General features: G+C 42.4%; 3 protein-coding genes across 8 annotated transcripts in view; 2 read left to right on the top strand and 1 right to left on the bottom strand.

The window, feature by feature from the left end:
- Nucleotides 1-717: 717 nt before the first annotated feature.
- tk2 (thymidine kinase 2) lies at nucleotides 718-8,127 on the top strand. 2 transcript variants are annotated; one of them, XM_068717495.1, is made up of 10 exons: nucleotides 718-987; nucleotides 1,947-1,984; nucleotides 2,310-2,384; nucleotides 2,597-2,650; nucleotides 2,823-2,912; nucleotides 3,084-3,157; nucleotides 4,876-4,964; nucleotides 5,591-5,670; nucleotides 6,049-6,129; nucleotides 6,362-8,127. In XM_068717495.1, the coding sequence occupies exons 1-10, from the start codon at nucleotides 813-815 to the stop codon at nucleotides 6,446-6,448; spliced, it is 843 nt and encodes a 280-aa protein (XP_068573596.1). In that variant the 5' UTR covers nucleotides 718-812; the 3' UTR covers nucleotides 6,449-8,127. The 2 variants fall into 2 exon arrangements, with proteins under 2 accessions (XP_068573596.1, XP_068573597.1); XM_068717496.1 differs by having other exon boundaries at nucleotides 1,870-1,984.
- Nucleotides 8,128-8,945: 818 nt separating this feature from the next.
- si:ch211-189a15.5 (sodium/potassium/calcium exchanger 1) lies at nucleotides 8,946-20,316 on the bottom strand. The gene is made up of 7 exons (XM_068717492.1): nucleotides 20,160-20,316; nucleotides 19,387-19,757; nucleotides 18,795-18,904; nucleotides 12,977-13,103; nucleotides 12,453-12,563; nucleotides 10,477-11,017; nucleotides 8,946-10,081 (listed from the first exon to the last, which is right to left on the bottom strand). The coding sequence occupies exons 2-7, from the start codon at nucleotides 19,723-19,725 to the stop codon at nucleotides 9,591-9,593; spliced, it is 1,719 nt and encodes a 572-aa protein (XP_068573593.1). The 5' UTR covers nucleotides 19,726-19,757; nucleotides 20,160-20,316; the 3' UTR covers nucleotides 8,946-9,590.
- Nucleotides 19,506-23,916, top strand: part of nvl (nuclear VCP like) — a 24,112-nt gene continuing 19,701 nt past the window's right edge. For 2 of the 5 annotated variants that reach the window (XM_068717491.1, XM_068717487.1), the window contains exons 1-3: nucleotides 21,215-21,402; nucleotides 22,272-22,346; nucleotides 23,371-23,441. In XM_068717491.1, the coding sequence (XP_068573592.1) occupies nucleotides 22,290-22,346; nucleotides 23,371-23,441 (128 nt within the window). In that variant the 5' untranslated portion in view covers nucleotides 21,215-21,402; nucleotides 22,272-22,289. Of the gene's footprint in view, nucleotides 19,648-21,214; nucleotides 21,403-22,256; nucleotides 22,347-23,370; nucleotides 23,442-23,916 lie in introns of those variants that run through there. The other 3 variants (XM_068717488.1, XM_068717490.1, XM_068717489.1) reach the window with 3 other exon arrangements.

The raw sequence follows: 23,916 nt of genomic DNA, 5'->3' as shown, positions 1-23,916 counted from the left end.
TTATCAGTGTACACAGCTGAACTGACAGCAGTAATCATCAGTCTTCAGTGGGTGGAGGAGGTCAAACCAATGAAAGTAGTTCTATGTTCACATTCTGCAGCTGCAATACAAAGTATACAATCCGGTCAAACAGTACGAGAGGATCTTTTAACTGAAGTTCATACGTCATTACTGAACTCACAACATTTAGGAATAGATGTGCATCTCTGTTGGGTACCGGCTCATGTTGGAATAGAGGGAACTGAGGTTAGAGATAAACTTGACAAAAGAGCATTAAACAAAAATGATATTTTAGAAATTTGTTTTGGGAGGGCAGAAGCAAAATCAGTAATACAGCACGGAATAATTACATCTTGGCAGGAAATATGGAATAATGACAATAAGGGTAGAAATTATAACAAAATTCAGACGTCCGTCAGAGTGAGAAGTGATAGAAGTAAAAGTAGAAAAGAAGATGTTACTTTCAGTACATTAAGGTTAAAAGGGCTTTATTTCATTTTTTTAATGGAACGGGTTTAATATCCAGACTTTTTTTTGGGGGGGGGGGTGTTTTCATTTTTAATTTATAAAAAACATTATTATTGTGTTTAAATGAATAATAAACTGTAATAAAGTCATGATGTTACACACTCCGGTACAGTAGGTGGTGGCATGCACCTTAAACGTTGGTTTGTAGTCCGCCAATAAACTGAAAGAAGAAGAAGAAGAAGAAGAAGAAGAAGAAGAAGAAGAAGAAGAAAAAGAAAAAGAAAAATAGGAAGTAGTAGTAGTAGTCCTGTTTGACATGCCATCGACAAAAGGTCTGCCGATGAATGTGTAGCGTTATGTTGGTGGCTGGCAGTAGTGTAACGTTAATGTTCAGGTGTGTTAGACTCGTGCTGGTTAAATCGTTTCGTGGTGCTGGATATAGAGGGAGAGATTTATCTGCCGGGTGCTTCAGACTGATCCAGAGCCGAGCTCACAGCAGCCCGTCGCACGTGACTACAGGTCAGTGGCGCGTGTGGTTAGTGTACTGGGACACAGTATATAACATGCAACACACACACACACACACACACACACACACACACACACACACACACACATATATATTCATTTCACGTGATGTGTATTGAATGAAGTCGAACTAAAGGTACGATACCCAGCCCTAGCAGCGTACTTTTGTCTATTTCCATTTGATCATGTTTCAGTTAAACAAGAGCTAGCCGGTCGTTAGCCGGTGTTACGGTTTAACAAGGGACCGTGTTAACTGGCGACTTTGCGCCGATGCGTCTGTTGTCGTAGTTACGGGGCAGCTGTTGAAAACCGGAAGAGAACACGTAGCCGTCCTCGTGAATGGCGCATTGTTTAGTTTTGCATTACGGCGTCAAACCTTCTCATTTACAGTCTTTGGTGAAAACACACCGGGTTCTACGTTGGAGAGTCTTTTGAGAAAACGAGTCCACTCGAGTTTGAAACGTCGCGTGTTGTTTACGTGTTGAAACAGGAAGTTGCTCTTCCTTTATTCCAGCACTTCCGGTATTGCAAGTGAATAGTAGCGTTATGCGATTAACCAGTCTATGTACATCCCATACAATGATAGTCCAGCCTTAATTATTATTTATTGAGGTTCTTCAAAACTTGGTTTAGTACCTACATAAGCCAGTTAAGCAAATTTACTTTTTTTTTTTTGAAGAAAAAGGGCAACAAATTATGCACATATATGTAAAATATAGATGTAAAAACTTATGTTAAAGCTCTCATATTACATCACAGTCATTGTTTCATTTCCAACCCAATGCCACAACAAAGATGTCTTCACTGTGTTCTACACCGTACCATACCTTTTGTGTGTTGTAACATTGTTCTGTTCCTCTGACGTCGCTGTAGCCTACTGATCTGAGAGAGGCAGCACTGGGAGTTGTTGGAAGTGAAGTCTTGTCTGACTATGTTGTCTTCCTTCCAAGGCAAGCTGGTGCAGAATGGGATGGATAAGAAATCAGTGGTGAGTCTTCACTGTATGATCTGTAATCTAATAATCTATTTTTCCCCCCTGGAGTCATTCCTCACAGTGCAGACAACAGCAACTTTGAAAATTCATAACAAAACAGTCACACATGGTCGCATTTTCTACCTTTCACCAGCAGACACACTCATAATGATGGCTGCCGTTTCTAGTTTTCAATTATTACCCATTTTACAGTGATTTAAATACTAATCCTCACGCGTCACATACCAGAACACATGCTCATATCATAGCTATGTCCCGTTTCTTCATCGTTTCTGTGGACCAGCCTGTTAACAAATGTCTCCTCTGTCACTGGTTTCAGATTTGCATTGAGGGGAACATTGCCAGCGGGAAAACGACATGTCTGGAGTATTTTGAAAAAACTAGCAATGTAGAGGTACAACAAAACAAAGTCCTTATACAGTTTATATTGTGCACAATGTTGATTTGTGTGCGCAATCTCCCACCAGGAGGTTTCACATTCAGATGAAAATTAGATTCTATAATCCACTGTTTCAGTACAGCAATGTTACTGTTGAGTCTTGACTGGGCAACCCTGGACATTGGAAATGTTCATTCATGAATTTGCTTCTCTTTTTTTGGTTCCAGGTCCTTACAGAGCCAATCTCTAAATGGAGGAACGTCCGTGGACACAACCCTCTGGTATTACATGACGGTGTCGTTATAATTTTTGTTATCCTATTGACCTGACAATCAGACTTTTTAAATCCGATCAGACCACGAATTATGTGGTTTGACCAGGAGTCATTTCATCGTCTGTATATCTTCCGTGCTGGTCGTGTTAGCTGTTAGCTGTGTGTTTCTGTCAATGCAGGCTCTGATGTACCAAGATCCTGAGCGCTGGGGCATCACCCTGCAGACGTATGTTCAACTCACCATGCTGGATACACACCTGTCAGCCACGGTGAGTGCACTGTTCGCTAGAAACACACCGGTCTTATTGTGTACTAGTTAATATACGCAATGTCAACCTGTGTTGCTGACACATTGGTAGTTGTGGACTGGCGATGCAAAACGTATGAGCTCATCAGAAAACCAGCTGTTTGTACTGCATGTAGTTTCTTGTGGGTTCCAGACAGCCCCTGTCAGGATGATTGAGAGGTCCATCTTCAGTGCCAAGTACATCTTTGTGGAGAACCTCTTCAGAAGGTATCTGTGGTTTGAGAAACGTCCACTCCTGGATCAGAACAAAACACTATATGAATCAATGCATGTATAGAATATCATTTCAGCTTACCTCTCATGCTTGATGGATTCTGTTGCAGAACAGTTCAAGCTTCATGTCTATATAATACCAGGGGTGTAACAACATACGGGACGTTCATGCTCCATCGTAGACAATACAGATTTAAAGCATACAGACGGTTAAAGTGCTTGAGGTCCGTTACAATGTGAGTTCACGTTTGCATTGAGTCAGTCCATTGTGCTTGCCCTGTACAAACGAGCATCAGCTACAGCCCGGTTTAGGAAATATGACCTGGTTAGAGTCTTTTGATGGAGCATTGCAGAATCAGAAATACTTTTACAAAACAGGCATTTACATTAGACATTTCTGTTACTTACTTTTGTTGTTTAATTATTTATTTATTGTTGATAATATGCCAGTATTTGAGTACCTTAACTGTTAAAGTAAAAATGAAGGCCAATGATTAACTGTTGCATGTTGATTATTCAAAATTACATTACATTACAGTCATTTATCAGACGCTTTTATCCAAAGCGACTTACAATAAGTGCATCAACGTTGGTAATCAAAAGAACTACTAGTCACCAGAAGTCATAAGTACATTTCCTTTTCCAAACAAGCATCTAAGAGCATGAAGCGGAGCATAACTCAGAGCCAAAGTACAGAAACAAGAGAAACAGTTAGTGCTATAAGTAATACGAATACAATAAGTGTATTATTACTTATTCACTTACTTACAAAATAAATAAATCAAACCAAAAACGTTCAAACCGTGACCCAAAAACTGAGCTACGTACTGAACTATGGACATTGAACACCGTTACACGTGGGCAATACATCAACATTATCTGTCACGGTTTACTCATTCTATATCAATATATTTCATTCTGTCAAACCTCAGTAGGAACGCTGTTAAGCAGACTGAATTCCTGTGTTCTTTGCTTATGTAGGGATTTAACACCTGACAAATAGCATTGCCCAAAGTAACCTAAACAGTCTATACAGTCGTTGTGCTCGCTGGCAAACTTAGATTGTTCATTTTGTCATATTACTTACTCTGACAGCATACTGACATGGAAAATGTTTCTACCACAACCGTCTAAAGTTTAAAACTTTGAAAATTCATTACAAAACAACCATATGTGCTTTCACCACCGGAAATGTTTCTATATTTTAAATTGGTAGGGATTATTAAGTTCATCTCAAAAGCTGTAAAACTAATTAAACCCATCCCATCCCACATTTTTCTTTCTTAATTGACACCAAACTTGCTCCACTGCAGTTCCAGACTGTCCTCCACAAACGATCCAGCCAGATTTGTACAATTATCAAAAATTTTGCCCACAATGCATCAAAACGCTTTACTGTAAACGATACTGTGAACAGCTACTGCAAATATCCAATGTTCATGAAAAAAAGACAACATTTTGTCTTCTTTAAACATCAGTTTTTCAGTAATTAATCTTTATGAAAATCAAATACAGACATCTCTATGTTGTCTAGATGAAGAACACAAATTCTGAGAATGTTGTACCTACCTTTGAGCGTTTGGAGGTGTAGAGTAAATATGCTAATGCGTACTCAGGCATTGTGCTATGTGAGTTAGAGACGCATGATTTCAAGGTTTACTAATCCTTCTTCTTTCACTGCGCAGCAGCTATAATCGTTTGGTTTCTTTCAGTGGGAAAATGCCCGAGGTGGACTATGCTGTTCTCAGCGAGTGGTTTGATTGGATCACAACTAAGATTTCCGTTCCTGTTGATCTGATTGGTGAGATTACACATTGCAAAGAAAAACAAACACACATTTGATTAAGGTTTATACAATTTAGACTCATAGAAACATAGAGAATACAATTACATTATAATAAGAACATTGACTGGAAACTGAAAGCTGTATTTTTTAAACGATGATAATCGCTATCCACCTGTATGGTGGAGCGTGGTGGTGTTTTCATACTTTGTTCTGATGTAGATCGGGTCTGTCTTGTTACGCCTGTCTGGTTGACAATCGCACACTGTCGTCTGTCAATGACGGCAGCATAACAACCATGCCAACTATAACATTAAACAATAATTTGATTTGTTTTTTATGTTGCCATCATTTTTAGACTGAAAGCATATATTGGCAAAATGTTTGTTCAGGAATCAGAAGCAGAGTCTGAGTTAAAGTTGGTTTATTCTACTGTGGATGTGACTTTAAATGAAGAGATGATGAGTGCTTACAGGCATCCTATCCTGTCTTGCAAGTCTTTTGCCACAAAAGGTCATCTTCCACAGAAATTACACAGAACAAGTCATTTCCAGCTCATGAAAACATGATGTACTCCCTCGGTCTCATTTGAATTTGTTCAACAATCACGTCGGGTTGAATTTCTTTTCTTCCTCTGGCTCCAGTCTACCTGCAGACGTCTCCTCAGACCTGCCACGACAGGTTAAAGCAGAGATGCAGAGAGGAGGAGAAAGTAATTCCATTGGTGAGGACACGCATTCAAACGTATGGTTTCACTTCACAGAGAAGAAACATTGTCAACTAACTTAAAGGGAAATCAGTGTGAAGATAAACCTCTGATAGCTCGTCCACTAGAGATGAGCTCTTAAACATCAAGGAAACAACTCCAGTGGATTTACTTCCCACCTTTTCTGTAATCATCAGGAAAATATTGGGCATTCTGGTGAAAGGTGCACTTTGACCAGAAAGTAATTGGAATCAACATTGGCATGTAGCCAATGTGGAACTACATGTAGCCTTTTGAAAAGTGTTTCTTTATGTCGATGTTTGAAATGTTCCTTGTGTGTGCCGACATTAAACATAAATGCAAATGAACCGATCCTGATCTGATTCCGTTCACCAGGAGTATCTGGAGTCCATCCACCAGCTGTATGAGGACTGGCTCATCAAGCGTAGCTCCGCCCCTCTACCGGCTCCTGTGCTGGTGAGTGACAGTTCACACCCTGGCAGCTGTTTGCTTTGGTTTGTGTAGACATTGAACAAACAGATTAACCTTTTACCACCAAGCTCTGACCAAATGTGTTTCCACCTCATCCCTCTTGTTACGCAATGTCATTGATGTCCTGCTGTAATCGTGTGTGTGTGTGTGTGTGTGTGTGTGTGTGTGTGTGTGTGTGTGTGTGTGTGTGTGTGTGTGTGTGTGTGTGTGTACACAGGTGATTCCTGCTGACCATGACCCCCAGAAGATGCTGCACCAATTTGAGGAAAACCGTGAAAAGATTTTAGCTGCAAGCTATCGCTGATATATACATAACATATAGTCTCACACACACACACACACACACACACACACACACACACACACACACACACACACACACACACACACACACACACACACACAGAATTCTAAGATTTAGATTATCATTTTGTCTCTACATGGGACAACGTTGCACCTACAGCATAGCGAAGATGTGTTCTAATTCTCAAAATAAGTAGCTTTTAATTACAAACATATAAACTTTTTATATATAAGTTCTGTTTATTCCACTCTGTAATGTGATGCACTCAAAGATTATCCGTAGAACTTGTCTTTGATGCGTTTTGGGTTCTAAACCTCAATGAGTCGGATCACATGATGTGGTCAATGCAGATTGAAATTCTTGACCTCAGGACAGTACACGTGTCAGTAACTACCACCATTCCACCTGTTACACAGTTATTATGTATATTTATTATAATTTAAAAAATGTCACGATGACGACCGTGTAGGGTTTAAATGTGTCCTTTTAAGGAAGGTAACTTTGTTTACATCTGTAATCCTCATGTTTGATTTTAAGCATATTCTGCTCCTTTGTGTGGTCAGATGTTAGTTGAAGAATCAAATATCAGATGTTTAGAGATCAAGGGGTGAAGTGGCACTTGATTACTGACACACGCTTTCAGGACCATATATAAAAAGAATATTCCTATTAATTTGAAGTGCAGTTTTTTCATTCCTACACATATTGTAATGTTCCCATTGCTCTTTTAAGGAAATTAACAATGATTGTTCAGCAGAGAGATCTTTTTTTTTTTTTTTATGAAAGTAAAACATTATAAAAACATCTTAAAAACTAAAAACACAGCTCCAACAGCAACAAATCTTTTGATTTATTAAAAAAAGTCTATTTGCTGTTTGATGGCTAAATGATGCTTTAGGAAACCAAACTGCATTGGGTGTAGAGTAACTTCCCCTTCATTGACACGAGAGACGAACTGATCACAAACTGCCTTTTCTGCATTTTTGAAAGTCATTGGCAGGATACTTGATGACATCGTTCTTTCACCTGATTTCCCAAACTATTTACTAATTCTCTTGGACTCATTGATTGGTTTAATGAAATTAATCGGCCTTGTTTTATTTCACAACTCCTAAAAAATTATATTTATGTGCAAAACCGGATTCAAGAGCTGCCTTCAATGCAGCTGAGAGCAGGGCCGCCTGTCAATCAGAGGGTCGGCGGTTCGATCCCCGGTTCCTTCTCTACTAGTCTCATGTCAGTGTGTCCTTGAGCTGTAATGTAATGTAAGTCTCTCTGCTTCATTCACCACCAGAGACGCTCATGGTAACAATGATGGAATATATTTTGTTCTGCTGATTCTGTCCATCAAAGAATAATTTTCTATGTCATCAGTCTGCAAAACATTGTTCTTAGTAAATAGACTGGACCTAAACCGACCACTCAGAGCGCTTTAACGCTACACGTCGTCATTCACCCATTCATACACTGACAGCAGGGGCCACCGTGCAAGCCTGTCCTGATGCGTTTGTGCTGATAGAGTAACCCTGTTTAGGCCATTATTTGAGTGCGATTTTTTTTCCTGTTACTGTCCAATGTATGTATTTAAAATGACCCACAGTAATACAACAATTCAGTTTTGGTAACAATTTCCTTTTATAAGGATTTCAATTTGTCATTAAAAGCATTTCACGATTGTACTAATGAACAACTTGAATCATGAATCTTAACTTATTAGAAGAATATCTTCTAAAGAAACCTGTGAGGCTCTGTTTTCTTCAGGCACAACTCATTTGTTGTGAAATATTTTGTATTTGTTTTGCTTAACTTAATGTGGGCTAAATCTGCAGTGTTATGGAAAAATTAAGAAAAACATATATGTACTAAATGTTAAAGGATCTACTTACGAATCGGCGCTGTGATTTGACATTAACATTCATTCATTAGGCAGATGCTTCTGTCCATAGTGAGTTATAATCCAAGCCACAGCAGATCAATGAGAAGCCCATAGCTAACCACAATCACAACAGCTTATTCTTAAGAGACGGAGAAGACTGCTCAGTCATTCCACGCCTGTTTGGTCATTTATCCATGGGGTCTATTTTAAGGTCCATTAACTGAAAGGTGAAAAAGATTCAAATGAAATGAAGACTTCCTAAACTGAAGCTGTACATGAGATTAGATCTCAGCATGTAATACTCTGTAGAGTGTACCCGCGGAGATCAAATATTTATTTATAGCAGTACATTTCGACAGTTAAACCACAGAACACGTTTATAACACGAATCTGCTTCAGGAGGACTATGTGGGTGTGGTTTGCTGATTGACAGTACTGGCAACTTAAGCAAACTTCTACCAAAGTGTTATCAGATTCTACTTGTAATGTTGCTCAGCTGTGACGGCCCATGGAAGAATGAGACATCGGCCTTTTTCAGCTAAGCTCCACCGACGTCGATCTGAGAAAAGACAAGAACACAAATACAGTCCCTCAAGTGAAATCACACAGAGGGACACCGTCGCTCGTACTAAGACATTTATTGGGAAAGACGTTTTACAGAACTTGCTGACTGGCTAGTCATTTGTGTATTTATACATTGCTCCTTTCAATTATTTCTACAAGTAAGACACGTATGAGTACAAGTGAGGAGGTCAAATTTGCATTGGAGTTTATTCAAACAAGTTTATTAAGTTTTTATAGAATGTGCCAGTGAAAGCATCTTGTCTGGACAACTCTACCGAAAGTCTATTCCCTTTAGGCTTGACTTGTGGCGGTAAACAATTGTTAGTTTTGTCCCTTATGAGGAGCAGTGACTGGGGTGAGTTCCAATTATCTTATATTATAATGACCTTATATCCTAGTGGACTCCAATGACAACAGATACCACTGCAACATTACCCACTTCACTGCTGTCAACCCATAAACTCAGGATGTTCCTTCACTGTAACTAACAGTTTTTAGTTTTCTTTAGAATACTACAATCTTTTTACAGCCATAAGTCAAGCCAACAAGGATGAGCGTTAAATAATTAAAACGACTCGTTTAGTGCACCGTTAACTCTTGGTTTATAGACTGATAACAGCTTGTATTGGTCTTGACTTGCTCAGTAGTTTTGTTATTGATCATTTCCATACGCAGTACGTGTAAACTAGCCCTGAGAGCATGTTATTTCTTGTGATGCTCGACTATAACAAAGCTTTTTGTCAGCTGCTCCTCATCTCTGCCTGTTTCTGCTCTCACAGTGTCCTCTACTTCCTGCTGTTCTGTATCGTCTCCTCCTTTACAGCTCTGGCAATCTTTAGTACCGACGGCCAGTGTTGAGTGGTGACACACAGTGTGCTGCTTCTGCTCTTCCATCACTGCAGGATCAAACTGAGAGGATCTACTTGCAGCATGGCTCAGGGCTGGACCTGTCATCACTGGCTTTCCGAGGTTCTCCTCCTCTGCCTCTGTGTTTGCCTCTCTCTCTGTCTGGCTCCTCTCTTTATTTGTGTTTCCCTCTTCCCTCTTGTTTTCTTCTTTTCTCTTCACTTCCTTTTTGGTCTCTTGCACGTGGAACTGGCACATGCTCTCTGCCAGCTGCCTTAGTTCCTGCTCCTCGTCCATGGAGCTCAAAGAGGGAAGCTTTGAGTTGGCCGGTCTCTTATTTTGTAGGTCTGTAAAAATCAGAGTTTCATATTTATGACAGTGACAGTACAGCAAGTAACAAAATAATCAACAAATGAAACGTAAGTGCATAGAGGGAGACTCTTCTTCTTCGAAAAGAGAGTCCGTAATAACAGTAGACTGACATTTTGCCATACAGTTCATACTGTGGTAGCTATCCTTTCAATGTCTCTGGTTCTCTCTTGTTTTATCCATAAACTGTTACATTATTATGAGATTATGTATCCTGTCATAGGAGGATTTTAGCCCACTTCTAAATAAATGGACTCCTCATTCATGGAATAGAAATTTGAGCTACAGCTTCTGGTATTCAGTGCTCAATATATTTGAAATTGTGTCCATATGTTACCTGAAATGTAGTGCTTTAGATGCGCGAGTGTGTTACCTGCTACCGTCTGCTGCTGTGTCCAGGCAGGAGGCTCTGCTGTGGGCCGAGCCTCTCCATGTTTCAGGCTCTGCTCTGCTGTGGATGCAGCTCTCAGTGTGATGTGCAGAGAAATGGCCTGAGGACCCCTGAGCTCACCATCATCTCTGCTTCCATCTCCGGCGGCGGCGGATCCGCCACTGTTCCTGTCACTACAACCACTGCCTCTGCGATCGTCACCAAAAACTTCATCAGCTTTGCCGCCATCATTTTTACTGCGTATAGTTGTAGCAGAGACTTTGGTGCCTTTGATGGACTCTATTTTGGGAACCTCGGCAGCTTCACCGTCGCCACTGTTATCATTGGCGCTAACAGTGTGAACGTCCTTACTGCTGCCGTTTGCTCGTTGAGGTTTGTCCGGTAGCAGAGGACGGCCCCTGAAGGCGAGGTCTGGGTAGGTCATCTGCATCTCCATAATGGACTGGTCTATGCCACTGAGACGGCAGCTTCGAGGCTTGGGCTGGGGCTTCACTGCAGGCCTGATGTCCAAACACAGAGGTACCTGGCGAAATAAAACAAAGCTGAGTTCAGTACAGGGTGCAGTTAGTTTGTTAAGACTGGTTATGTTTGTTATCCTGGTTCTTCAGTCTGGCATGTCAGGCTGGGTCATGATGATGTATGCTGACATGCATTATACACCTGATCATTCTTTATTTTATTGCTAGACAAAATACAATAACAGAACAACAAGAGGATGATAGGAACAGTGAATGAAGCTATGTAAAAGCTTTATTCACTTTATTTATTTACTAATTAAAAAAAAAAAAATAGTAAATAAATAAAAGAGCAAATATCATAAATGACGTAATAATATCAATAATCATTATACGCGTATTATTATACACTATAACAATAACAACAGTAATAATAGTAATAGTAATGATAATATAAAATAAGGTGCAGTCCCCTGGCAGCACCTTCAGGGAGCTCCAGAACGGGTCAGCAGGATCAGTACTGCAGGGTCAACCATGTTATCGTTTCATTTTGTAGTTATTGACAATTTGTGTTTGGTTGTTCTTTTTTTGACGGAGTGGTCCAGCTTTGGGACGCCCCCAGACCCTTTACCTTTAGTTACTGGTGACCCATCCTTCCTTCCCCATGTCGCCTGCTCAAAAGGGAACAGTTAGAGTGACCCAAATAGAGCTCTAGCTACCGGGGATGGGGCGGAGCCCGGCCCCAACAGGTCCCATCCAACAGTTATGGGGGCGGTGACAGAAAGAAAAATAAATACTCAAATATGCCCGAAAAAAAAAGAAAAGCCTATTTTTTAACAATATTGCAATAATTTACCCAAGTTTATCTAGTTTTATATCACTTGTTCATACAAAATAGTATGAAAGTCTGAAATAAAAAATCCAAGTTGTCTGTCTTACTGTGTGCTATCGCGCATCTGTATGTATGTGTGTGTGTGTGTGTGTGTGTGTGTGTGTGTGTGTTTACGCGAGTAGGAAACATAAAAAAACTCTTGCACTCAGGCGCATCATTACAAGCTGATTCCTCTGTATATCTGTAAACTGTATGCATCCAGCAGTGTTTCCTTTCTCAAGTAAAATGTGAGGTAAATTTAGTAAAGTTTTATCAAATTTCAACTCATGTATTTAATGACACTGCTGTTTTTAAAACCACTTAAAATGTTACTGATAGCACCTTTAAATATCATTTGTTTACATCCCATTACTTTGTTCAAATAGTTTTTAAAACTTTGGAAAATAATTTGAATATGTTTTCTATCTAAATCATAAACCTGAATCATAATGGACTAGAGTTTAAAGTGAAAGCTGTCTAGTTCTTCTCATTGTGTGCTGCCATGTTGAAATGACATTACAGTTCTCATAGCTCTCTGGTCCCACTCCTGTTCTTTCTTTCTTTATGTCCCCATTCTCAACACAGTCAACCAGACGTCTGCACTGTTCCCTTCCTCTTTTATATATATATACCTCTTCCATCTTCTTGTTCTCCTCTTCCTTCTGTCCTATTATTGTCTTCTTCTCTGTAGGTTCATCCAGTTTTGTAGACCCCATTCTCCTCTGGAGAACCTCCAGAAATTCCTGCAGTGTAAGGTTACAGCACATGAAAGCCATGAAATGACAGTGATCTACTGTAAACCCTATCCTATGGCTGCCATTCATTTACATATAGGTGTTGGGTGGAGGACTGGTAGATACTTTATTGTTTGTTACAGCAGCAAAGATATACTTCAGCAAACAAAGTAACAGAGTAAAAATAAAAATATTAAGTATGAAAAATGCACAAAATATACAATAAAATAACAGAGTACAACATATTAGATACATAGTATCACTATCAGTGTGTTTATTTTCCATGCTAATGAGATACACTGACAATGTGTGTGTTTATATATCTCCAAATGTGTGATCTAAGTGTTTCTTTTGTTAATTGCATTTCTAAAACTTAACGTATGTCATTAAAAGGCAAATATTTAACATGGTTGTGATCTTACCTGTGGTCCCAGCTGGTCCTTCTCCAAGATCTCCAGGAGATGGTCACATTCCACCCTGGCCAGCAGCAGTTCGAAGCCCAATAGCATGGCCCTGTCTGGGTTAGCATCCTCACTGAGTCTGTATTCACTGAAATACATCAAACAGTTTAGAGGACAACTAAAGAGAACAAGACAAAAGGTGATGAGACGAGCGGACCAAATGACAGAACCTGTTGGTAACTTTCCCCATTTGCTTCAAGATTCACTCCCTGATTTAGTTGGTGCAACCTCAAACCCCCCAGTTTCCAAATGTGATGTGAACATTTAAGATCAAATGAGATTGAAAACATTTACAAGGATATAGGGGTTACTTGTGGTTCCTAGAGTCTCAAAAAGTACGATGGGAGCCAGAGCCTTCAGCTATCAAGCTCTTCTTCTGTTCCTGTCCTTATTAATGCTTATTTTGTTCTGCACAACTATTGTGAAGTCCGCAGATAAAATGTAAAGGAACAAAAGCAGTAAATGCTCTCCAGTAGGACAGAGACTTCAGCCACAGCAGAGCTACGAGTGAGAACAGAAACAACGAAACAGAGGAAACGATGAGAGACGAGTGTTCACCACATTAATGACCCATAATCTAGTACACTATTATGTGTAAGTGTTGATTTAAAGTAAATATGAGGTGAGAGAGAGAGAGAGAGAGAGAGAGAGAAAGAGAGAGACACAGAGAGAGAGAGAGAGACACACACACAGAGAGAGAGAGAGACACAGAGAGATTTTTGATTTTTAAAAAACCTTTTATTGATCCAGAACAGATTACTGTCACGTCATGAATTCAAATAAATAAGAAATAAAACAACTCCTCCAACCACAGAAACATACATATCAAACATGAAACTCATCTTTTTACTTCAGTCATCAGTCAAAGTTGAACTTTCAACCTGAACTAAAGATCAAAAAGTACAACAGACTCAAGAAAAGTCTTAGATTTCATATGTCCAATAGTTTCCAATCCGTTAGACCGGATCGTCCCCTGAAGGCACCGCGGTTCATCGGTTCCCATCAGCAGACTTCTTCTTCTTTAACGTCGTCCAGCAAGACCGGGTCTGCGTCCGTCCGTAGTCCGGTTCCCCATCTTGTGGACGACCCCCAGAAGCTGAGCTGGATGGAGCGAAGCGGCTTCCAGAGCTTCTTCTGACTCCAGCCTGCAGCCGTTTAAAGCGACGCTCACACCTCCATGAGGAGACGCTGCCCAGAGCATCTCAGTGGCTTTGACTTCAGTGGAGACTTCAGGTACTGAGGCCCGGTTCTGTCCATCTCTCCACCGGTGATGTTCAACGGTGTGATGTTGAGGCTCTGCTTTGAGGGGTCAGAGCAGAGAGACAGAGAGCAGGACAGAGACACAAACACTGTGGAGACCATGATCATCAGGGTTTCGTCTGTTGAACAGTTCTACCTTTCTGTGCTTTGTAAAGGAGAGTGATCTGCTTTTTAAGGCGGAAACGCTTCTTCTCCTCCAGAAGGTGCCTCCATGTGTGGACTGATCGAAGGAATTTGGTGACATCACTGAAGTAATCACTTATTCTGACAGATTTCTTATTATACGTTTGATCCAGATAAGAGTTGATTTCTTCCAGTGTATACAGGTCTATGTTTATGCTGGAGGTTCCACTAGCAGACATGTTTACCTCAGAGTCATGCTCCATGTCCTCCCCACCGGACACCTGGCTGTTGGACCCACTGGGTTCATCACGTGTGGAGGCTGCCTCCTCCACGCTGTCCTCTGGCTCCGGTCGCTCAGTCCGAGAGCTGCTGTCCTCTGCAACATCAGCCTGCTCTGGACCAGCAGCCTGACCTTGGTCAGCTTCAGCTGTCGGCCCTTTACTGCTGCCTGCTCCACTTTCCCTGATTCCTTCGTCTTCTCCTGCTGTCAGTGCTTCCTCTGCTACTTTCCTTCCCTCTGTTGTGAGACTCAGAACAGCTGAGTTGTCATCGATCATTTTTTCTCCGCCTGAATCAGCTCTCTGTTCCCCGACCTGATTGTTTGTCTGCCCGCTGTGTTCCTCCTCGGTCGGCGGATCATCGCCCCCCCCCGGAGCAGCGACCTCCGCCGGCTCGTCATTCAGCGGAGCCCCGGTGTGATCGAGCTCCTCCGCCGATACGGCCCCCGGCTCGGGGCGCCCTTCGGCCGGCCTGCGAGGACAAGCGGCCCGCTTGTGCCCCACATCCCCACACTCAAAGCACCTGATGCTACCTGTGCTAGCGTACAGCATGTAGTGTCCCTCCCCGTGTTTCACCCTAAAGGAGACCTCCAGCGTCTGAGAAGGACCGGTAAGGAACATGAACACCTGTCTCCTGAAGGACTGGACATGTTTCAGTTTTTCGTCTTTGCAGCCCAGACCCACAGTTTTGAAGCTGCTCGCCAGCTTCCCGAAGTGCTGCAGCTCCCGCTCCAACACCTGGTTGGAGATGAACGGGGGAACACCGGAGACGGTGACCCGGGTGGAGGGCACTGCGAGCGGGGAAACCTGCAGATACACGCCGTTGAGCGTGACGCCGCTCAATATTAAATCCGCCACAAAACGCTCCTCTTTTAGAAACACCACCACACCTCTGTTCATCCTGGAGGCATAGCTCAGGTTAACGTGTCCCACACGGTCCCCCACAGCCAGGAGAACCGCCTCTACCGGGACACACGGGTCGGGCTGAACCCGAACTCCATGTCTCAGCGACAGGGACGGCGTCTCAGAGGACGCCATCCCCGACAAGAAACACGGTTTTCTGTCCGCCAAAATACCACTGATCACACAAAAATATCACCACAAGTCAATCACACAGTGAACTATGTATGAAAAAAAGATGAAACGTTTGAAAAAAAATCACCAAACATTTAGCAACGCTCACCACGCTCTCTACCACCACGCTCTCCACCAGAGAGAGAGAGAGAGAGAGAGAGAGAGAGAGAGAGAGAGAGAGAGAGAGAGAGAGAGAGAGAGACACACACACACACACACACAGAGAGAGAGAGAGAGAGAGAGACAGAGAGAGATTTTTTTTGATTTTTAAAAAAACCTTTTATTGATCCAGAACAGATTACTGTCACGTCATGAATTCAAATAAATAAGAAATAAAACAACTCCTCCAACCACAGAAACATACATATCAAACATGAAACTCATCTTTTTACTTCAGTCATCAGTCAAAGTTGAACTTTCAACCTGAACTAAAGATCAAAAAGTACAACAGACTCAGAAAAAGTCTTAGATTTCATATGTCCAATAGTTTCCAATCCGTTAGACCGGATCGTCCCCTGAAGGCACCGCGGTTCATCGGTTCCCATCAGCAGACTTCTTCTTCTTTAACGTCGTCCAGCAAGACCAGGTCTGCGTCCGATCCGTAGTCCGGTTCCCCGTCTTGTAGACGACCCCCAGAATCTGAGCTGGATGGAGCGAAGCAGCTTCCAGAGCTTCTTCTGACTCCAGCCTGCAGCTGTTTAAAGCAACGCTCACACCTCCATGAGGAGACGCTGCCCAGAGCATCTCAGTGGCTTTGACTTCAGTGGAGACTTCAGGTACTGAGGCCCGGTTCTGTCCATCTCTCCACCGGTGATGTTCAACGGTGTGATGTTGAGGCTCTGCTTTGAGGGGTCAGAGCAGAGAGACAGAGAGCAGGACAGAGACACAGACACTGTGGAGACCATGATCATCAGGGTTTCGTCTGTTGAACAGTTCTACCTTTCTGTGCTTTGTGAAGGAGAGTGATCTGCTTTTTAAGACGGAAACGCTTCTTCTCCTCCAGAAGGTGCCTCCATGTGTGGACTGATCGAAGGAATTTGGTGACATCACTGAAGTAATCACTTATTCTGACAGATTTCTTATTAAATGTTTGATCCAGATATGAGTTGATTTCTTCCAGTGTATACAGGTCTATGTTTATGCTGGAGGTTCCACTAGCAGACATGTTTACCTCAGAGTCATCCTCCATGTCCTCCCCACCGGACACCTGGCTGTTGGACCCACTGGGTTCATCACGTGTGGAGGCTGCCTCCTCCACGCTGTCCTCTGGCTCCGGTCGCTCAGTCCGAGAGCTGCTGTCCTCTGCAACATCAGCCTGCTCTGGACCAGCAGCCTGACCTTGGTCAGCTTCAGCTGTCGGCCCTTTACTGCTGCCTGCTCCACTTTCCCTGATTCCTTCGTCTTCTCCTGCTGTCAGTGCTTCCTCTGCTACTTTCCTTCCCTCTGTTGTGAGACTCAGAACAGCTGAGTTGTCATCGATCATTTTTTCTCCGCCTGAATCAGCTCTCTGTTCCCCGACCTGATTGTTTGTCTGCCCGCTGTGTTCCTCCTCGGTCGGCGGATCATCGCCCCCCCCCCCCCCCCGGAGCAGCGACCTCCGCCGGCTCGTCATTCAGCGGAGCCCCGGTGTGATCGAGCTCCTCCGCCGGTACGGCCCCCGGCTCGGGGCGCCCTTCGGCCGGCCTGCGAGGACAAGCGGTCCGCTTGTGCCCCACATCCCCACACTCAAAGCACCTGATGCTACCTGTGCTAGCGTACAGCATGTAGTGTCCCTCCCCGTGTTTCACCCTAAAGGAGACCTCCAGCGTCTGAGAAGGACCGGTAAGGAACATGAACACCTGTCTCCTGAAGGACTGGACATGTTTCAGTTTATCGTCTTTACAGCCCAGACCCACAGTTTTGAAGCTGCTCGCCAGCTTCCCGAAGCGCTGCAGCTCCCGCTCCAACACCTGGTTGGAGATGAACGGGGGAACACCGGAGACGGTGACCCGGGTGGAGGGCACTGCGAGCGGGGAAACCTGCAGATACACGCCGTTGAGCGTGACGCCGCTCAATATTAAATCCGCCACAAAACGCTCCTCTTTTAGAAACACCACCACACCTCTGTTCATCCTGGAGGCATAGCTCAGGTTAACGTGTCCCACACGGTCCCCCACAGCCAGGAGAACCGCCTCTACCGGGACACACGGGTCGGGCTGAACCCGAACTCCATGTCTCAGCGACAGGGACGGCGTCTCAGAGGACGCCATCCCCGACAAGAAACACGGTTTTCTGTCCGCCAAAATACCACTGATCACACAAAAATATCACCACAAGTCAATCACACAGTGAACTATGTATGAAAAAAAGATGAAACGTTTGAAAAAAATCACCAAACATTTAGCAACGCTCACCACGCTCTCTACCACCACGCTCTCCACCAGAGAGAGAGAGAGAGAGAGAGAGAGAGACACAGAGAGAGAGAGAGAGAGAGAGAGAGAAAGAGAGAGAGAGAGAGAGAGAGAGAGAGAGAGAGAGACACACACAGAGAGAGAGAGAGAGAGAGAGAGACAGAGAGAGAGACAGAGAGAGAGACCCACAGCGCTGTAACTAACGTTAAGTCTGGAAAAATAAAACTTTTTAAACTTTCCACGAACTGTCTGTTTGAGTTTATAGAGAAGATCTTAAGTATCAAACACAGACTTATATATTAAGAAAAATATATTTATATATTTTTAACTAAACAGCAATCTACTTCCTGTTTTTAAAAATTGAAAAGAGAAGATATGAACACTTGTACATTTGACGTATTATATCTTAGGTGCTTGACATGCTTTGCCAAGACATCTTAAGTCTAACTCACCTGACCAAAGTTCAGGCCTAATTCACTGTCTACAAGTGTGTGTGTGTGTGTGTGTGTGTGTGTGTGTGTGTGTGTGTGTGTGTGTGTGTGTGTGTGTGGTGTGTTTCTCCTGGCAGGGAGACACCCTGCTCCATCTTATTGCTCGATGTCTAAAGCCTTTACCGTCACTCTTGTTCTGGTTCTTATTGTCCTTGTCCCCTACCTTTGTGGAGCATCAGTATGGGGCAGGTAGCCAATAGAGCCCAGGACCGACTGAATGGTAGAACTGCTGAGAACTGGCAGGAGACCGTAAATAAATGGACCTGTAAACGTCTGAAAGAGACACAGAGAAAAAGAAATACATTTATATTATTCATTATCAAATAAAGAAACAGGAGATTATTAAGGATCGTTAAAATGCGGTTATTAAAGATTTGTGACCAAGATGATGTAGTGAGTGGGCATTTTATAGTTAAAAAATGATTTCATAATTGTCAACGCTCTCTGGTGGACAACTCGTGCCATGGAGACACTAGCTGTGTCCCAATTCAATACGAAGTACTCGTTTAAGGCAGGTTTGACTAGTATAACTTGAAGTATAACTTCATCATTTAATCCGATACAATGCTTACATGTTGAGTATTCCTCAATTCACGTTGAATTACCCGTAAACACGGGTAATCAAAGTGACCTGAAAGGCAGTGGCTGAAGAAAAACAAACGAAAGAAGAAGAAGAAGAAGAAGAAGAAGAAGAAGAAGAAGAAGAAGAAGAAGAAGAAGAAGAAGAAGAAGAAGAAGAAGAAGAAGGCGGCCACCTTCAGTGTCTTGATCTCTTTCTTCCAGGGTTGAACGAAGAGATTGACGCAGAGAGTTTCCAGCAGTTCGGTGGCTTTAATAAAAGCGTGCAGATGTTTCCTTCCGTGTGTGCTCTGTGATACACAATCCTGCCGTACAGCCCGGTAGAACGGGAACACGGTGAAAGCGTCTCCGGGCTCCGGCTCCCTCAGCAGATACTGAGCCGCCTTCTTCAGCAACGAGGGGTCGCAGCACGGCCGAACCTCCGGACATGGCTGAAGGTAATAGTTCACGTAATCTTCATAAAGCTCCTGTCGGGAAACCTCCGCCTGTGCTTCTGTTCTGTGGCCGTCGTTCATGACTGTCACACCGTCACACCGTCACACCAGGCCTACAACATAACACGAGGAAGTAACCCTAAAATAACCCGACGAGGAAGTGAAAGTGAGCGTGTGTGCAAATAGTCTCAACGCTTTTCTTAAACAGGTGTTTGTTCTCAATTTAAAGTAGACCTGAGTTTACAAATACAATAACATAAAAAAAACAAATAGCAAGAATAAATAAAGCGTTTTACACCAGAACGAAACTATAAGCTACAATTAAAATAGCTTATTTTTTGTTTGATACAAATAAATTAGAAGATACATATAATAATAATAATAATTATAATAATAATAATAATAATACAGAAGTTGGGTAAAAACGAGATTGAGGGTCCGTGCACGAAGTGTAATGAATCTGCCATTGTTCACGTTGTATCATGAACACTGTCAGTTTAGGGGTGTTGCCTCACCTCATCGCTCTACTTGTGTTCATGTAAATGTGTTCTGATACGTGTGAGTTCGTTGTTCGATAATCACGGTCAACGCTTTGTCTGTTGTTGTCTCATTGAATGAACACGTGCACTGCAATTCAGAGCACCAAAACATCAGCTTGTTCCGTTCTCCAACTTTAATAATGAAAGTTGAGTAGAGGAAGTCGAGAGTCGGAAACAGAGACGGCTCGCCTTCAGAGTACAGGTCTCCAGCGATCCATTTATGGAGAGCAGCAGGACAATGCACTACTGTTTTTGTTTCGTTTTATTTGTCATGATTCTCTTGTGTTGCAATTGGTCTACAACTGCATTTTGTTGTGCATCCCTGTGTTGCATAATGACAATAAATGATCCTTGAATCCTCGAGTCGCATCAGTCAATGTGAAACAAACTATTGTAAGTGGTTAATGAGCGCAACGGCGTGTTACTGCAATAGTCAACGGAAATACCACTGACAATCAATAACATAGACCACGGTACCGGACCTTCACTCACATAGCGGAGCATTACAGAGCGAAACTGAACTGTGCATCAAGCTAACGTGAGACTGACAATTGAGCACTTCCAACACAAGTATGTTCAGTTCAAGCTTGGTAACTAAATGGTGAATGTACTTGTATGTGTTTATCGCCTTTCTAGTCATCGGAGCATTTATGATGGAGACACTTTTTTACATTACATGTCATTCACCAATTTATAGGGTAGGAGTCATTATGCAAGGTGCCATCGAAGGGGATTATTAATGAATCATTATTTTTATACAAATCCTAAATCAACTTTATTTATTTAGCGGGGCGCGTTTGGGCGGCGCTTTTGGCGCTTTTTTCTTTCTGTGTGCATTTGCAATTATTGAGACTGATCTGACCCCATATGTATTGTACTGCTTTGTATTGTTATGTCTTATTTTGATGTTGACTGATTGCACTTATTGTGGCTGCAAACCTGCAAAAATCATCCAGTGACAATAATACTACATACTCGTACTACATTAGGTGGCGGTATGCACTGTTATAAGCAACGGTTGCAACCTGCCATTAAACTAAAGAAGAAGAAGAAGAAGAAGAGGAAGGAAGCAGACGAAGAAGAACAATGTTCGTTTCCGGGGTCGTCGCGCTGACAAACCGTGGACCCATAATACGTCCACGTGCTAAATGTTAAATCAAGTTACCGTCACAACACAAGAATTGGTCACACTTGCCGACGTGGTGGTGTTTCTGTTGAGGTAAATAACTTTGTTATGTTTCGTCTTTGGGTTGAATCCGCTCTGCTAACACATTACAGCGGGTGATGGCGTTTTGTGCCTTCTATTCTCCGTTCGTTATTTCTTAAAAGAATGTTTGGTGAACGTCAAAGCGATATTTAACAAATGATAACGGATGACAGTATTCATACAAAGTAATTTCCCCCTTAATCCCTCATATTATTGGGCTCAAGCTACTGAGATGTGATAGACTATATGACTTATCTATTAATACCAATATATATATGTCTGTTGTTAAATCATTCAGTTGGTTCTTGATTAATAGTCTTTATCCCTGCTGAACAATCATGTGTGTACATTTTGAAATCTTCTGCGAGCTGTTCATATTGACTGCTAGAATAAGAAGATGTGTATGTGATGAATAACTGATGATGAAGAGACTCAGCTGAAATATTTATCGAAGTTTGGGAAAGTTCTGCAGTCTTATCGATCTCTCCAGGAAGTTTCTTGGAATCCTGACTTTAGCTCTTTCTATACAAAGACCCAGTTTGTGTTCTCTATAAGTATGGGGGGGTCTGTCATTATTATTATTATTACTACCTTATCATTATCATCCCAGCTATCCTAGAGACAGACAGTGAGGCTGCTTATAAATCTAACAAGCCTATTCTGAACTATACAAAATAGGAATCACGGCCTAATATGAAGGATTTTCCTTCTCAGTGTTCCAGTTTAATACGGAACACAGATCAGGTCAGTGAGTTGGTTATGCCAATAAAACCCTTTCCTGATTGGTTGTTTTTGTATTGCTGATGTCATTGCTCCCCAAACAACAGGAGTGTAGAATACGTGCTGTGCTATATTTGTGATTGCAGTCTGTCCTGCTGCAGGATCAGAGGAGCACAGGAATGAAGAACAGAAGCGGCGGCTGTCTGGACAGTCGGCTCAGACAGAGAGTGGAGCAGGTACGAATCCTCCTTCTTCTGCTTTTGGATGTATGTAATGAGTTCAGAGGTATTGATTTCACAAACAAGCCAAAAAGATTGTGTCATGTATCATCATTTCATTCAGTCACGTGAGGCTGATCGGGTTTGATGAGTTATGTCATTTAAATTTCCCCTGAAACATTGAGCCTAATACATTTATTCCAGTATTCAAGAGAAACCAAAATCATATTCTGGGTTATTTAATAATGACGTCACAATCAGAATTTCAAAACATACAGATGCAATTAATTCATAAATAGGACAAACTCATTCTGCTGTAGAAATCAGTCCTTCTCTTATAAACAGAACAGTATATTAAATACTCAATGCAGTTTGATAAACCGGCTACAGAAAGAACACACCTCTACTTTGACAGTGATGATTACTGTGTCTTTATTAGTACAAGTACACTGATCATGTACACAGACACAAACTCCAGCTGTTAAAGCAGACTGTCAGCTGATCCAGCTGTGATCAGCTGTGATCAGCTGATCCAGCTGTGATCAGCTGATCCAGCTGTGATCAGCTGTGATCAGCTGATCCAGCTGTGATCAGCTGACCCGCCGTCATCAGAAACAGGCGTTGCTTCACGTGACGATACAGAGAAGAGGACGTCTCATTTCTCTTACAACATATTTCCTCGATTCCTCTCTCCTCGCATGGTTTCCTTGCGTCTCTCCATGCATCCCTGGTGGGAGGGACTAAGACGCAGAAAAGATGCAAGCGAGGGAAACGGGGATGCAGTAAAGAGACTTGGGATGAACCCTCTGAATGTGTGTGAATTGGTGAACGACATGTAGTGTATGGTAACTGCCGGCCATCAGGATATGAGGGAGACAAAAGCAGCGATGTCATGTAAATCTAATATCCCTCTTGTTCTTGCATGAAGTGCACGATGCTTTTTCAATGTTATTTTTCCTGTTCAATCCAATCAGAGATTGGGTCTAAATGTCTGATGTTGTAGTTAAACCTGACCCTGTTTGATGTTGAATTCTGGTTTCAGTATATGACGACCTGCACCAGTGAATATGTGGACCTTTCAGCTATGGCCGTGGAACTTCAAAAACTGTACAGGCAAGTGCATCATTTAAGGATTCAAGGATCATTTATTGTCATTATGCAACAAGAAACACAAGACAAACAAACAAACAAACAGTAGTGCCTTCCTGTCATGCATTTAATCACCGACGACCTGTTGCTGGGTTTGCCTGAAGTCTTATTTCCTCTAGCTTATTTTCGTACATCAGACAGCCAGGAGCATGCTGGGTAGTGGAGTATTCTTAGGTTCTAGCTGGGTTAGCGTAGCTTCCATCTCGGGCTCTTCTCCCTTGAGCAGTTGCTTTCGGTGGCGTTTTGTCCGGCAGGTCTTGCTGGGTGGTTGGCCGTTGGTGCCGATCGTCTCAAGGTCCGTTGCTCTTAATCGGATCTCCACACTTCCTTTTCCAATGTTGATGAATGTGTTCTGTCATATGTTCCAGTCATAAACACAAAAAAAGAAGGGTTGCCATTGGCAAGCATTTTGAGAAATTTGCAACCCAGTCTTGGCCTT

Source organism: Cebidichthys violaceus, unplaced genomic scaffold, assembly GCF_023349555.1.
Source record: "Cebidichthys violaceus isolate CVI_PGR_0920_01 unplaced genomic scaffold, fCebVio1.0.p SCAF_212, whole genome shotgun sequence".
NCBI lineage: Eukaryota > Metazoa > Chordata > Actinopteri > Perciformes > Stichaeidae > Cebidichthys > Cebidichthys violaceus.
Note: the sequence above shows the minus strand (reverse complement) of the source record. Positions and strands in the feature narration are given on the sequence as shown.

Excerpts from the sequence above, each read along its gene's own strand:
- tk2 (XM_068717495.1), top strand. The coding sequence starts at position 813 with ATGTGTAGCGTTATGTTGGTGGCTGGCAGTAGTGTAACGTTAATGTTC. Across the intron at positions 2,651-2,822 it reads TCCGTGGACACAACCCTCTG|GCTCTGATGTACCAAGATCC; the intron begins GTATTACATGAC and ends CTGTCAATGCAG. Across the intron at positions 2,913-3,083 it reads ATACACACCTGTCAGCCACG|ACAGCCCCTGTCAGGATGAT; the intron begins GTGAGTGCACTG and ends TGTGGGTTCCAG.
- si:ch211-189a15.5 (XM_068717492.1), bottom strand. The coding sequence starts at position 19,725 with ATGAACGACGGCCACAGAACAGAAGCACAGGCGGAGGTTTCCCGACAG. Across the intron at positions 11,018-12,452 it reads AGAACAAGAAGATGGAAGAG|GTACCTCTGTGTTTGGACAT; the intron begins GTATATATATAT and ends TTATTTCGCCAG. Across the intron at positions 10,082-10,476 it reads ACAGCAGCAGACGGTAGCAG|ACCTACAAAATAAGAGACCG; the intron begins GTAACACACTCG and ends TGATTTTTACAG.